This window comes from Rhinopithecus bieti, unplaced genomic scaffold (assembly GCF_001698545.2).
Source record: "Rhinopithecus bieti isolate Rb0 unplaced genomic scaffold, ASM169854v2 scaffold_5216, whole genome shotgun sequence".
Classification (NCBI taxonomy): Eukaryota; Metazoa; Chordata; class Mammalia; order Primates; family Cercopithecidae; genus Rhinopithecus; species Rhinopithecus bieti.
The window spans coordinates 1,139,341-1,155,982 of NW_016805021.1; the positions used below are offsets into that span (position 1 = coordinate 1,139,341).

A 16,642-nucleotide genomic window follows, 5' to 3' on the forward strand; every position below is an offset into this window, starting at 1 on the left:
GCTGAGGTAGGGAAATCACTTGAACCCAGGAGGCAGAGGTTGCAATGAGCCAAGACTGCACCCCTGCTCTCCAGCCTGGGTGACAGAGCAAGACTCTGTCTCATAAAATAAAATAATAAATAAATTTGAAAAACTGGAATTTAAAAAAGAATGTTTAGTTGTCTCTCCATATTAGATTTTGAATTTCTTAGAAGAAGGTTCTGTGGCTTTATAATTGTACTGCTAGTATTTGAACTCAATGAAATTTTATTAAGTAAAGAAATGCATGAATGAATGAAAATGAATAAGCAACAATTGAGTGAGTGAATCCTCCTCAGTAGGGCTCTCCTGTCTTGTGACCACCATGTGTGTTCTCTCCTGAGCACTCGTGAATTCATTCTAGCTGGTAATGAAAACTTTTCTGGTTGGGCACATAGAATTTACAATCAATAGTTAACTCTAAATTGAACTTATAATTGAATTTTATAATGCTTCTACATTCATGGGCATTCAAAATGCTGACTTCCCAGATGTATGTCATAACCTTAATTTTTAATTTCATCCTATTTCTAAGTGACATGGAAGAGAGAAGATATAGGATGAGTTGAAAATGTTGTGGAATAGCTTTAATTAGGTATGTAAAGGAGCCTGAAAAAAACAGTTTAAAATAAGATTCTGTTCAGGACCAAGATAGAGTATTAATTCCTAATTAAGTTCAGCAGTTTAGTACCCAAGCAAATAAGTGAGAGCAGAGTTGTGGCAAAATGGAGCGACTACTTCTTCCTGACCCTTCACTCATGGCATGTATAGAAAATGATATAATTTATAGCACACTAGGGTGAATGGATCTGGCTGCTTGCTGTTCCAGGCTAGTGGCCCAAGGGGTCTGGCTGCCCCAGGCAGTGCTGAGAACTAAGGGGACCAGGATCTCGGGACAGCCATAACCCCTTTACAGTAGACTGCTGGGGAAACTCTGAAGCTTAATAAGGGAAGTTGAGTGCACCTGCAAGGACTTATGGTCCTGGTCCCCACCCAACCTAACAAACCAGGAAGGGTTTACAGTAAGAAAGAAAGATATGTGCTATTTAAGTGTCAGAGCTAGGATTGTTTAGGCCAGTGATTTTTTTTTTTTTTGAGACAGAGTTTCACTCTTGTCACCCAGGCTGGAGTGCAGTGGCATGATCTCAGCTCACTGCAACCTCCGCCTCCTGGGTTCAAGCGATTCTCCTGCCTCAGCCTCCCAAGTAGTTGGAATTACAGGTGCCCACCATCACACCCAGCTAATTTTTGTATTTTTAGTAGAGATGGGGTTTTATAATGTTAGCCAGGCTGGTCTCAAACTCCTGACCTCAGGTGATCTGCCTGTCTCAGCCTCCCAAAGTGCTGGGATTGCAGGTGTGAGCCACTGTGCCTGGCCAAGCCAGTGATTCTGAATACATATTCTAGTCACCTGGCAGCTTTTAAAACCTAAAAAACAGAGCAATGTGCAGACCAGACCCTTGTACAATTAAATCAGAATCTCTGTGGAGAAGGGTATGGGGCAGTATTAGTATTTTTAAAAGACTTTCCACAGGTGATTTTATAATGTTTCAGAGTTAAGAACCTCTGATATATGCAGAGACTGATGATAAAAACAGTTTACTAAGGGACATAAATCTTACTGTAGATTTTTTTTCAATTGCCTTAGTTTAACACTTACGTTTAGTGGTTTTAACAGAGGGTTTTTTGTTTTTATTGCTGTAGACAGATGTAAGCCAGTCAGTAGTTAGGATTCATCTTGCATACTCGTAGGAGGAAATATGTTTATAAAGTGATGGCAAACGTGGCTGCTGCATTGGTCAGGAATGATAACAGCAGAGGAATTTAAACCCAGCCTTGAGGAGTAGGTAGAATTTACAGTTGCAGAAGTGGAGTATGGTCGGAGCTCCACATTCTAAATGGAGGAACAGCGTAAGTACAGGTGAGGAAGAGGTAGAAGAGAATTTCAGAGAAGAGCACTGCAGAGTCTAAGATGGGGGCCCAATAGCAAATGAAGGGGTGGCCAAAGCCAGCCGTCTCCAAAGGGATGTGAGACCAGTCCACAGACACAGCCTTTCCACACTCCTGTATCCTGTAGCAGCTGAAAATGACCATGCCCAGGCCCCTTTCATCATCTGTCATCAGGAAGGCCTGACTATAGATAACGTTTATTGAGTGAGCACTAACTACATGCCAGGAATGTTCCCTAAGCATTTTGCATGAATTAACTAATTTAATCTTCACAACAAGCTCACAAGATAGGTTCTATTATTATCCCTGTTTTATAGATGAGGAAAGTGAAGCACAGTAGGCTGATATTTTTTGTGACCTCTCTCTATTCAATGACCTGTTTTCTCTTTATCATGACTCAGAGTTCCCAAGATCTATTTGCCGAACAGTGAATTATTGTCAAAACAGGAATTTACCTGTAGAGATAGGGTGCAGGTAGATACTTGGAAAGAATATCAGATAGGGATCAGAGAGCTAAGGATTTTGAACATCTTTTTTTTTTTTTTTTCCTGTGGGTATGAAGAATTTGCTGAGAATTTAAAGCAGGGGATGGCATACTGAGCTGTTTAGTAAAGCCAGTCTGGGAGGATGGGGCACGATGGGTTGAGAGTGGGGGAAAATGAGGTACCTGTGATACCAGCTGACCAGTTAGGAAGTTAATGGCAGTGACTAGGAGGGAAGTGGTGAAAAGCTGGGTGAGGTGGTGATCGTGGTAATGGAGAGAGCACAGATACAAGAGTTATTATGAAGATCCCAGTGACTAGAGTGGGCTTGAGTGACTGCTGAGTCCCGAGGAGACCAGGAAGGCAATCCTGATGAGAGAAGGTGGTACATTTAACTTTAGCTTTTTTGAGTTTGTGGGATAGTGAGTCATTCCAGCCTGGGATATGTCATTGTATTGGGTATCCTGACTTTGGTTTTTAAACTTTATTTGATATACATCCCTCTTTTTGACATGGATGGCAATATTGATGTCTAGTCTAGTATTATGTTGAGAGTCACATTCATTGTTTCCTCTTACCTGGTAAATCGGATACCCCTATTTACTTATTCATTTAATCTAATTGATACTTTTACCGCTATAATTGAAATCCTGATTTGTATAGATTTGCCGTGAGTTTGCTGCAGATTATCAGACCAGGATGAAGAGGGAAAGATCAAGCAGGAGTGTATCATATCTGACCCCTCCTTTTCCATGGTGACAGTCCAAAGGGAAGATAGTGGGATAACCTGGGAAACCAATTCAAGTAGATCTTCTACTCCTTGGGCTTCAGAAGAAAGTCAGACTTCTGGTGTGTGTAGTCAGGAAGGGTCAACTGTGAACTCTCCTCCTGGAAATGTTTCCTTTATTGTGGACGAAGTGAAAAAGGTTCGGAAAAGGACTCACAAGTCAAAGCATGGTTCACCATCATTACGCCGGAAAGGCAACAAAAAAAGAAATTCATTTGAATCCCAAGATGTTCCAACAAACAAAAAAGGCAGTCCTTTAACTTCAGCAAGCCAGATACTAACCACGGAGAAAGAGAAGTCATATACTGGTGTTTATGATAAAGCAAGAAAAAAGAAGACCACTTCAAATACACCTCCAATCACTGGGGCAATATACAAAGAACACAAGCCATTAGTGTTAAGACCAGTCTACATAGGAACAGTACAATATAAAATTAAAATGTTTAATTCGGTTAAAGAAGAATTAATTCCTCTACAATTTTATGGAACATTGCCAAAGGGTTATGTAATTAAAGAAATACATTATAGGAAAGGGAAAGATGCATCCATTAGTCTAGAGCCAGATTTGGACAATAGTGATTCTAATACAGTGTCCAAAACAAGCAAATTAGTAGCCCAAAGCATAGAGGATAAAGTAAAAGAGGTTGCTCCACCCTGGAGAGGCTCAATCTCCAAAGGATCAGAATCCCTAACCTCAATGTTCAGTTACGAAGATCAAAAGAAAATTTGTGCTGATTCTCCCCTAAATGCCACATCTGCATTGGAGCACACAGTTCCCTCTTATTCAAGTAGTGACAGAGCAGAACAAAGAATACAGCTCAGGCATTCACAGTCAGTGCCACAACAGCCAGAAGATGAAGCAAAACCACATGAAGTGGAGCCTCCGTCTGTGACACCCAGCACACCTGCAACTGTGTTCCTGAGAACAGCAAAGGAAGAATGTGAGCTTGCTTCACCAGGAACTGCAGCTTCAGAGAATGACTCTTCAGTCTCACCATCATTTACTAATGAGGTAAAGAAGGAAGACGTGTGTTCTGCTCACCATTCCATTTCTCTGGAGGCAGCGTTACCAGGTCTGGCAGCATCTACCCAGGATGGTTTGGACTCAGATCAAGAACAGCCAGACCTGACTTCACTAGAAAGGGCAGAACCAGTCTCTGCAAAACTGACCCCTACCCATCCCAGTGTCAAAGGAGAGAAGGAGGAAAACGTGCTTGAGCCATCCATTTCTCTTTCTGAACCTCTAATGTTAGAAGAACCAGAGAAAGAAGAAATAGAAACTTCCCTACCTGTAGCTGCTACCCCTGAACCTGAAGATTCTAATTTAGTAGAAGAAGAGACCATAGAACTTGATTACCCAGCAAGCCCATTAGTTTCCAAGAAGCCCTTCCCACCACGTATGTCCCCTGAAGTGGAGCACGAAGAAGAGGCGCTTATTCTACCATTATTGGCAACATCAACTCCTGAACATGTTGCTTTGTCTGAGGAAGAAAGAGAGGAAATTGCATCTGTTTCTACTGATTCTGCTTTCGTATCAGAGTATTTAGCACCACAGGATTTGAACCATGAACTAGAGAAGCGAGAAAGTGAGTCAGTTTCTCCATCCGATGTAGAAGCTATAGCCGAACATGCAGTTTTGTCAGAAGAAGAGAATGAGGAATTGGAGGCTTATTCCCCAGCTGCAGCCTCTGCATCTGAGCGCTCTCTCTCACCATCCACAACTGAGATGACTTTGGAGAGTCAGTCTCTGCTGTTTTCAACAGTTACACCAGAACACATGATCCTATCAGGAGATGAGGCCTCAGAAAGTGGGCATTATACACCAGACTCCACATCTGCTTCTGAATATTCAGTTCCATCACAGGCAACAAAAGAGTCACTGAAGAAAGCAATTGACCATAAGTCCCCGTTAATATCGAAAGGTGTTTCTGAGCACATGATTCCATCAGAAGAGAAGGAAGACACTGGATCGTTTACTCCAGCTGTGACCTCTGCTGCTGAGCCCTCTCTCTCACCATCCACAACTGAGAAGACTTCTGAATGCCAGTCACCACTGCCTTCTACTGCCACATCAGAACACGTGGTCCCATCAGAAGGAGAGGACCTAGGAAGTGAATGTTTCACATCAGATTCAAAGTTGATCTCCAAATATGCAGCACCACTCAATGCAACACAGGAACCTCAAAAGAAAATAATTGATGAGGCATCCCAATTCAAACTGAAAGGTATTTCTGAGCACACGGTTCGGTCAGTAGAAGGGAAGGAGGACATTGGACCAGCTTCCCCAGATTCGGTCATTGCATCTGAACACACAGTTCTGTCAGTAGAAGGGAAGGAGGACATTGGACCAGCTTCCCCAGATTCAGTCGTTGCATCTGAACACTCTTTCCCACCACACACAACCAAGATGACTTCTGAATGCCAGGACCCACCACTTTCAGCCACCCCATCTGAATATGTGGTTCTATCAGACGAAGAGACAGTCGAGTTAGAGCGGTACACACCCTCTTCCACGTCTGCTTCTGAATTTTCAGTACCACCATATGCAACACCGGAGGCACAGGAGGAAGAAATTGTCCACAGATCTCTAAATCTAAAAGGTGCATCCTCACCCACGAATTTATCAGAGGAAGATCAAGAAGACATTGGACCTTTTTCTCCAGATTCTGCATTTGTGTCAGAATTCTCATTTCCACCGTATGCAACCCAGGAAGCAGAGAAAAGAGAATTTGAGTGCGATTCTCCAATATGTTTAACATCGCCATCTGAGCACACTATTTTGTCAGATGAAGACACTGAAGAAGCGGAACTGTTCTCTCCAGACTCAGCATCACAAGTTTCAATCCCTCCATTTAGAATCTCAGAAACAGAGAAAAATGAACTTGAGCCTGATTCACTATTAACTGCAGTGTCTGCTTCAGGGTATTCCTGCGTTTCAGAAGCAGATGAGGAAGACATTGGATCTACAGCTGCTACACCTGTATCTGAGCAGTTCGGTTCATCATCGAAGCAAAAATCTGAAACTTTCCCTTTGATGTCTCCGCTTGAAGACTTGAGTCTGCCGCCTTCAACAGATAAATCAGAGAAAGCAGAAATTAAGCCAGATATTCCAACAACCTCAACATCTGTATCTGAATATCTAATTTTGGCACAGAAGCAGAAAACTCAAGCATATTTAGAGCCTGAGTCTGAAGACTTGATTCCTCCACATTTAACCAGTGAAGTGAAGAAGGGAGAAAGGGAGGCAAGTTCATCAGTAACTGCAATACCTGCTTCTTTACCTGCACAATCATCTATAGTAAAGGAAGAAACCAAACCTACATCTCCACATGCAGTTTTACCTGATTCAGTCCCTGCAATCAAGAAAGAACAGGAACCCACAGCAGCACTCACTCTAGAAGCTGCAGATGAACAGATGGCTTTGTCAAAAGTCCGAAAGGAAGAAATTGTGCCTGATTCTCAAGAAGCTACAGCACATGGATCACAGGATCAAAAAATGGAGCCTCAGCCTCCAAATGTTACAGGGTCTGAGATGAAATATTCAGTTTTGCCTGACGTGGTAGATGAGCCAAAGAAGGGTGTCAAGTCCAAATTAGTTCTAAACGTGACTTCTGAACTAGAACAGAGAAAGTTGTCCGAGAATGAGCCTGAAGTAATAAAACCGTGTTCACCTCTAAAGGAAACATCTTTATCTGGACCTGAGGTTTTATCAGCAGCAAAAATGGAGATGAAACATGATTCTAAAATAACAACTACACCTACAGTGCTTCATTCAGCTTCCTCAGGAGTGGAAAAGCAAGTTGAACATGGTCCACATGCACTAGCATTTTCAGCTTTGTCAGAAGAAGTTAAAAAAGAAATGGAACCCAGTTCCTCAACAACCACAGCATCTGTAACTAAGCTTGATTCAAACTTAACCAAAGTAGTGAAAGAAGAAATCTCAACAGATTCATCTCTTGTTACTCCTGTAGATCATCCATTCCTAACAAAAGTAGGAAAGGGTGATTTAGGAAGTGGTTTGCCACCACTGGTAACATCTGCAGATGAGCATTCAGTTCTTGCAGAAGAAGACAAGGTGGCAATTAAAAGTGCTTCTCCCATTGAAACTTCATCCAAACATTTAGCTTGGTCAGAAGCAGAGAAGGAAATTAAATTTGATTCACCTCCAAGTGTCTCCTCTATAGCAGAGCATTCTGTTTTGTCAGAAGTAGAAGCCAAAGAAGTTAAAGCTGGGTTGTCAGTAATCAAAACATCATCTCAATATTCAGACGAATCTGAGGAAGCAAGGGTAGAAGATAAACAAGGTCTTTCATGTTCTACAGTTCGTGACTCTGAACGTTTGGTTTCATCACAGAAAAAGAGCTTGGTGTCTACCTCAGAGGTGTTAGGGCCTGAACATGAGCTTTCACTCAGCCTATGGGGTGAGATAAAGAAGGAAGAAACTGAACTTCCTTCATCACAAAATGTGTCAGCTGCATCCAAACATATAATTCCAAAAGGCAAAGATGAGGAAATAGCAAGTTCATCTCCTGAGTTGGAAAATTTAGCATCAGGTTTAGCTCCAACATTACTGCTCCTCAGTGATGACAAGAACAAACAGGCAGTGGAGGTATCTTCTACAGATCAGGGAGACTTCCCATCAGAAAAACAAGACGTTGCTTTGGCAGAGCTGTCTTTGGAACCTGAGAAGAAAGACAAGCCACACCAACCGTTGGAATTACCAAATGCTGGGTCAGAATTTGCTAGTGGTTTAGGTAAACAAAGTGGATCCATAGGTACAAAACAAGCAAAGTCTCCCATAACTGAAACAGGGGATTCTGTTTTAGAAAAAGGCCCAACTGAGCTTAGGAGCAGAGAAGGAAAAGAAGAAAATAGAGAATTTTATGCATTTGCTACAATGCCTACAACTTCAGAGCTTTCATCATTGCTTAGGGAGGAATCTCAGAATGAAGAAATTAAACCTTTCTCTCCCAAGATCGTCAGCCTAGAGTTGAAAGAACCACCTGCTTCTGTAGCTGAAGGAGACAACCCAGAAGAATTTCAGCCATTTACTTTTTCTTTGAAAGGATTATCAGAGGAGGTTAGCCATCCAGCCCACTTTAAAAAGGGAGGAAATCAAGAAATAGGCCCATTACCACCAAATGGAAATTTGAAGGCACAAGTCATGGGAGATATTGTAGCTAAGCTAAGTGAAGAAACAGGCCACCCAGATTCATCTCAGCTACTCCAGAGTGTAACAGAACCATCAAAGATTGCTCTTTCTGACCTCCTTGTGGAACAAAAGAAGACAAAAAAAGCACTTCATTCAGATCAAACTGTTAAATTACCTGATGTAAGCACCTCTTTTGCAGATAAACAAGATCTGGATATTAAGCAGTTTTCATTTATGAAAGAGAATTTGCCTTTGGAACAATCAAAATCATTTATGACAACCAAGCCTGCAGATGTCAAAGAAACAAAAATGGAAGAATTCTTTTTTTCTCCAAAGGATGAAAACTGGATGTTGGGAAAGCCAGAAAATGTGGCTAGTCAACACGAAGAGAGAATAGCAGGATCTGTGCAGCTGGATTCCTCTGGCAGCAATGAGCTGAGGCCAGAGCAGCTCAAGGCTGCTGTGTCCAGTATGGACCATATATATGAAGTGAGAAAGCAGGTCCTGCCTCATTCTGCTGAAGAATCTCATTTGTCATCACAAGAAGCGGTATCTGCTCTTGATACTTCCAGTGGTAATGTAGAGACCTTATCATGTAAAAGTTACTCTTCTGAAAAACTAAAGCTGGCTGAAGAACCAAAGTCTTTAGTCCTTGCTGGAAATGTAGAGAGAAATATAGCAGAGGAGAAGGAGATTCATTCTTTGATGGAGAGTGAAAGTTTGCTATTGGAGAAAGCAAACACAGAGTTTTCCTGGCCTTCCAAAGAAGATAGCCAGGAAAAAATTAAACTACCTCCTGAAAGATTCCTCCAGAAACCAGTGTCTGGCCTATCAGTGGAACAGGTGAAGTCAGAAACAATCCCCTCTTCTGTCAGAACAGCCCATTTCCTGGCAGAAGGTGTGGAACCAGCACTGGGCAATGAAAAAGAAGGACACAGGAGCACACCTCCTTTTTCTGGAGAGAAGCCACTGGAAGAATCAAAAATGGTTCCGTTGAAGGTTATTGATGATGCTGATGAGGAAAAGAAACCAGCACCTGAAGTGAAAATACCCACACAAAGAACACCCATCTCCTCACTCCACGCAAAAGAGCCTCAATCCCCAGAGTCACCTGAAGTGACAGAAAAGCCACCTACACAGCCAAAGGTGGCTAAGCCAGACCTTCCTCAGGAAAAGAGAAAGATAGGAATTTCATCTTTCAAATCATGGATGTCCAGCTTGTTTTTTGGATCAAGCACTCAAGATAGCAAAGTTGCTGAACAAGAAGACTTAGAAACACTGCCAAGCCCATCTGTAGAAAAAGTAGTGACTGTGATAGAGCCTGAAGGTACAATTCCCACCAATTTTAATGTAGCTGAGAAACAAGCCGATCGTTCATTATCAGAGGTAAAACTCAAAACTGCTGACGAATCCAGAGGTACTTTAGTAAAATCTGATGAAGGTCAAAACGTTAAAGAAAAATCCATAATTTTATCAAATGTAGAAGATTTACAACAGCCAAAATCCATTTCTGAGGTGTCTAGGGAAGATTATGGAAAAAAAGAAATCTCAGACAATTCAGAGGAAATGAACATAAACTCAGTAGTTACTTCTGCTGATGGTGAGAAACATCTTGAAATTCAACCTTATTCACTAATCAGTGAGAAATTGATTATGGAAGAAGCCAAAACTATTGTTCCTCTTCATGTTACTGATAGTAAAAGAGTCCAGAAGCCAGCAATTGCTCCTCCATCTAAATGGAATATTTCTATTTTTAAGGAAGAACCAAGAAGTGATCAAAAAGAAAAATCACTCCTTTCATTTGATGTAGTAGATAAGGTGCCACAACAGCCAAAATCAGCTTCCTCCAACTTGGCAAGTAAAAATATCACAAAGGAATCAGAGAAATCAGAGTCAATTATTTTGCCAGTAGAAGAATCAAAAGGCAGTTTAGTTGATCTCAGTGAAGACAGACTAAAGAAAGAAATGCAAAGTCCTACTTCCTTGAAAATTTCTGAAGAGGAAACAAAACTCAGGTCTGTTAGTCCAACTGAGAAGAAAGATAATTTGGAAAACAGATCATATACCTTGGCAGAAAAGAAGGTGCTGGCAGAAAAACAAGACTCTGTGGCCCCATTAGAGCTTAGAGATAGTAATAAAATAGGGAAGACACAAATTACACATGGATCTAGATCTACTGAACTGGAAGAATCAAAAGCCAATGCTATGCCACAGCACTTCTATCAAAATGAAGACTACAGTGAAAGACCCAAAATCATTGTTGGTTCTGAAAAGGAGAAAGGTGAAGAAAAAGAAAATCAGGTATATGTGCTTTCGGAAGAAAAGAAGAAGCAGGAACATCAGCCTTATTCTGTGAATGTAGCCGAGTCTATGATTAAAGAATCAGGTATCTCTTTAGGTCATTCTTTGGGTGAAACTCAGTCATTTTCATTAGTTAAAGCTACATCAGTTACTGAAAAATCAGAAGCCATGCTCTCAGAGGCTCACCCAGAAATCAGAGAAGCAAAGGCAGTAGCAACCCAACCACATCCTTTAGAAGAAAGTAAAGTTTTGGTGGAGAAAACCAAGACTTTCCTGCCGGTGGCTCTTTCTTGTCGTGATGAAATAGAGAACCACTCTTTATCTCAGGAAGGAAATCTAGTATTAGAAAAGTCAAGCAGAGATATGCCAGATCACAGTGAAGAAAAAGAACAGTTCAGAGAATCAGAGCTATCGAAAGGTGGTTCAGTAGATATCACAAAAGAAAGTATGAAACAAGGATTTCCAACTAAAGAATCTGAAAGGACTTTAGCTTATCCTTTTGATGAAACTAAGAGCTCAGAAACACTGCCATATTTGCTGTCATCTGTGAAACCACAAACTCTAGTTTCAGGAGCCTCTCCAGAAATTAATGCAGTGAAGAAACAAGAAATGCCACAATCAGAATTGACTCCAGAAAGGCATACAGTTCATACTATTCAGACATCTAAAGATGATACATTAGATGTGCCTAAACAATCTGTTCTTGTTTCAAAGCACCACTTGGAGGCTGTGGAAGATACCCGTGTAAAGGAACCACTGTCTTCAGCAAAAAGCAACTATGCTCAATTTATATATAGTGCATCAGCAAGCAATGCTGATAAAATGGTTTCTAATAAAGAAATGTCCAAGGAGCCTGAAGACACATATGCAAAAGATGAAGACTTTACAGTGACTAGTAAGCCAGCTGGACTTTCAGAAGATCAGAAGACTGCCTTTAGTATCATTTCTGAAGGCTGTGAGATATTGAATATTCATGCTCCTGCCTTTATTTCTTCAATCGATCAGGAAGAAAGTGAACAAATGCAAGATAAGTTAGAATATTTGGAAGAGAAAGCCTCATTTAAAACCATACCACTCCCTGATGATAGTGAAACAGTTGCTTGTCACAAAACATTAAAGAGCAGGTTAGAAGATTCTGATGAAAAAGTTACATCATTGAAAGAAAGTAAACAAAAGGAAACAATTGTCACATCATTGAAAGAAAGTAAACAAAAGGAAACAATTGTCACATCATTGAAAGAAAGTAAACAAAAGGAAACTCGTCATACAGAAGAAAAGACATCCACAGATTCAGAAACTGGTGATTTATCTTTTATTCAGCCCACAATTCCCAGCGAAGAGGATTATTTTGAAAAATATACTTTGATTGATTATAACATCTCCCCAGACCCAGAAAAACAGAAAGCTCCACAGAAATTAAATGTTGAAGACAAACTCTCAGAGGAAGTTACAGAAGAAGCGATCTCTTTCCCAGTAAGTTCAGTGGAAAGTTCACTAGAACATGAATATGACTTGGTGAAATTAGATGAAAGTTTTTATGGACTGGAAAAGGACCACGACATATTATCTCATCCAGAGACCCAAAAGTCTTTAGGTATCCAAAAATCAGCTGACAGAAGTGTTTCAAAGGACGTAAAGAGAGATGTGGACTCAAAGTCACCTGGGATGCCTTTATTTGAAGCAGAGGAAGGAGTTTTGTCACGAACCCAGATATTTCCTACCACTATTAAAGCCATTAATCCAGAGCTTCTGGAGGAGCCACCTGCACTTGCATTTTTATATCAGGATCTGTATGAAGAAGCAGTTGGAGAGAAAAAGAAGGAAGAGGAGACAGCTTCTGAAGGTGACAGTGTGAATTCTGAGGCATCATTTCCCAGCAGAAATTCTGACACTGATGATGGAACAGGAATATATTTTGAGAAGTACATACTCAAAGATGACATTCTCCATGACACATCTCTAACTCAAAAGGACCAGGGCCAAGGTCTGGAAGAAAAACGAGTTGGTAGGGATGATTCATACCAACCGATAGCTGCAGAAGGGGAAATTTGGGGAAAGTTTGGAACTATTTGCAGGGAGAAGAGTCTGGAAGAACAGAAAGGTGTTTATGGGGAAGGAGAATCAGTAGGCCATGTGGAGACTCTTGGTAATATAGCAATGCAGAAGAAAGCTCCCATCAGAGAGGACATCAGAGTGGCTACCCAAAAAATAAGTTATGCAGTTCCATTTGAAGACACCCATCATGTTCTGGAGCATGCAGATGAAGCAGGCAGTCAGGGTAATGAAGTCGAAAATGCAAGTCCACAGGTCAATCTGAATGTCCCAGTACAAGTGTCCTTCCCGGAGGAAGAATTTGCATCTGGTGCAACTCATGTTCAAGAAACACCACTAGAAGAGCCTAAAATCCTGGGCCCACCTGAGCCAAGCGAAGAGAGGCTCCGTAATAGCCCTGTTCAGGATGAGTATGAATTTGCAGAATCCTTGCATTATGAAGTGCTTCCTCAAGACATTTTATCAGAAGAACTGTCTTCAGAATCCAGACCTGAAGATGTCTTATCTCAAGGAAAGGAATCCTTTGAGCACATCAGTGAAAATGAATTTGTGAGTGAGACAGAACAAAGTACATCTGCTGGACAGAAAGAGTTGGGCAGCGAGAGGAAAGAAGAAAACCAATTATCCTCTGAGTTAGTAACTGAAAAGACACAAAAAGAGCTGAAAAAGTCCCAGATTGACACATACTGTTACACCTGCAAATGTCCAATTTCTGCCACTGACAAAGTGTTTGGCACCCACAAAGACCATGAGGTTTCAACTCTTGACACAGCTATAAGTGCTGTAAAGGTAAATAGATGTTAAAACACATATAATTAATAATATATGTATACACATTTAATTTGCTTTTACATTTTCTCAGTTTTAAAGTTGATTAATATTTGATCATTGATCTTTAAGCAGAATGGTCTGAAAGCAAACTAAGACTATTTCTCCAAGAATTTAGTTAAGGTAGGCTTGACAGACATTCATTGAGTACAGCCCACCCTCCTTATCCTTGAGTTCTGCGTGCTTAGAATCAACCAACCACAGATCAAACATATCCAGGAAAAAAAAAAAAAGCACAAAACAGTAAGAGGGGGCCAGGTGTGGTGGCTCACACCTATCATCTCAGCACTTTGAGAGACCAAGGTAGGAGGATTGCTTGAGTCCAGAAGTTTGAGACCAGCCGGGGCAACATAGGGAGACCTTGTCTCTACTAAAAATACAAAAATTAGTTGGGCGTGGTGGCAGACACCTGTAGTTTAAGTTACTTGAGGGGCTGAGGTGGAAGGATCAGTTGAGCCTGGGAGGTCAAGGCTACAGTGAGCTGAGATTGCACCACTGTACTCCACTCTGGGTGACAGAGTGAGACTGTGTCTCAAAAATAAAATAAAAATAACAGAACAATGAAAATAATACAAATAAAAAACAATACAGTATAACTATTTACGTAGCATTTATACTGTATCAGGGATTATAAGTAAGCTACAGATGATTTAAAGTATAGGAGAGGATGTACACCGGTTATATGAAAATACTATGCCATTTTCTATCAGAGACTTGAGCATCTGTGTATTTTGGTATCTGCTGACATCCTGAAACCAGTCCTCTGCAGATACTGAAGACAGCTGTGTACACTGTGTGCCACACATTTTTCTAGGCCTAGGGGCTAGCACGATAGACAACACAGGGTCATTGCCCTTGAGAAGCTTGGTATTTTGTGGCAATAGTCCTTAACATTACCAAAAATGCCAAATAATTTGAAATTTAAAAAATTACCTTTGAGCAAAAAACTGCAAAAAACACAGTTTCCTTCCTATTATCTACAATATCATCCTTTAAAAAGACACATTTACATTACATTGAGACATTTCATTGCAAGTTATATATAAATAATACATTAAGACAGTTTAAATTTTTACTTTCTTTGTATTTCCTTTTAATTTATAAAATTCATGTTAGAAGCAGAAATTTTTTTTGCATTCTTTCTGGCTATGTCTGTAGGACTTCAGTGTTCTAGGTAAGTTAGTCCTAACACGTGTCCTCCTTTAAGTGACTATAAATACTCCACTTCCCCAAGATGCTGTTGGAATGTAGTCTTTGAGACTTTCCTCTACCTTTCGATAGCCCTCTTACTGGTCTCACCATTCTTACCTCTTTAATCCATTCTCCATAGGGCAGCTGGAATTATCTAAAATTACTAAATAACAATAACAATTGAGCACTTACTCTGTGCCATGCACTATTTTTTGTTTTGTTTTGGTTTTAGAGACAGGGTCTCGCTCTGTCACCCAGGCTGGAGTGCAGCGGCGTAATCACAGCTCACTGCAGCCTCAACCTCCCAGGCACAAGTAATCCCTCCACCTCAGCCTCCAAGTAGCTGGGAGTATAGTCATGCACTGCCACCCTGGGCTAATTTAAAAAATTTTTTTTGTAAAGACAGGGTCTCCTTATGCTGCCCAGGCTGGTCTAGAACTCCTGGGCTCAAGTGATCCTTCTGCATTGGCCTCCCAAAGTGCTGGGATTACAGGTGTGAGTCGCCATGCCCAGTCTTAAGTTCTTTATTTACAGGATATCTTTTAATCTTTCTGACAGCCCTATCACTGTCATCAACTTGCAGATAATAAAATCATCTCAGAGAGTTTTAATGATTTGCCCAAGGTCACGGAAGGTGGAACTGGGGCTGATACCCAGATTTTCTGATGCCAGAGCTCATGTTCTTGACTGTATACACATACTGCTTGGCTCAGTACCTTGCTAATGGTAGTGATTTTCAACATGATCATTCAATTAGGTCCTTGTTAAAGAATTATCAGACTCATTTGGATTCAATAGGATAACATATTAGAATCTGGGCATTTTTTCACTTCCAAATTAATCCTTCTCAACTTGCCTGATATTGGTTCTAGTTCTCCAGGGTAGAATTTTGTTGAAATTTTACTTGTTAAAGTTTGGGATTAGGGAGTAGGGCAACTTCTTTTGTGAAATCTCAGACATCAGATGCATAAGCCCCAGTGGAAGTGGGCCCCGTTCTGTGGTGACACTTTGTTTTAACCCACAACTACTGAGCATTGCCAGCAGAAAGAAGACTGAAAATTTTTGGCCTTCTTAATATGTTTTATTTATCTCTATGAGTTTTAGATATTAAAAAATAATCATCTAAGTATTATCAATTTAAAACAAATTTTGTAAGTAGAGAGATATGACATCTCCTGCCTTAAAATCATTTTTAAAGTTTTTTTTTTTAATTCTTGATCTTCTCTAAACAGTATGAGAAGGAGAAGGTGGGAACCCAGTTGACTAAAGCTAAGGAGCGACCTTCATTTCATTAAGTCAGTCATGAAGATTAGTAAGAGTTGGTTGGCAATTCCTCCTCCTCCCCCCTCCTCCTCCACCCCCTCCCTTCCTCCTCCTCTTCTTCTTCCTCTTCCTCTTCCTTCTCCTCCCCTTCTTCCTCCTCCTCTTCCCTTTCCTGCTCCTCCTCCTGCTCCTCTTCTTCTTCCTTTTTTCTTTTCTTCTTTGCCAGGATCTTACTCTATTGCCCAGGCTGGAGTGCAACAGCATGATCATCATAGCTCACTGAAGCCTCCTGGGCTCAAGCAATCCTCTTGCGTCAGCCTCCTGAGTAGCTGGTACTACAAACACATGCCACCACATCCAGCTACTTTTTAAATTTTTAGTGGAGACAAGGTCTCACTATGTTGCCCAGTCAGTCTCGAAGTCCTGGCTACCAACAATCTTCCCACCTAGGCCTCCCAAAGTGCTGAGATTCCAGGCAGTAGCCACTGCAGTTGGCCAGTTGCAATTTAAAAAATTGTAGCTTGAGAATTTTCGTTCTCACTCATAGGTGGGAACTGAACAATGAGATCACTTGGACTCGGGAAGGGGAACATCACACACTGGGGCCTATCACGGGGA

The 16,642-nt window shown here is 41.0% G+C and overlaps 1 protein-coding gene across 1 annotated transcript in view; it reads left to right on the forward strand.

Moving 5' to 3' along the window:
• The window catches only part of CMYA5 (cardiomyopathy associated 5), a 114,662-nt gene that overhangs the window by 40,909 nt on the left and 57,111 nt on the right, over window positions 1-16,642 (forward strand). Inside the window, exon 2 of the mRNA XM_017870909.1 lies at window positions 3,136-13,531. Coding sequence (XP_017726398.1) covers window positions 3,136-13,531 — 10,396 coding nt within the window. The remainder of the gene's footprint in view (window positions 1-3,135; window positions 13,532-16,642) is intronic.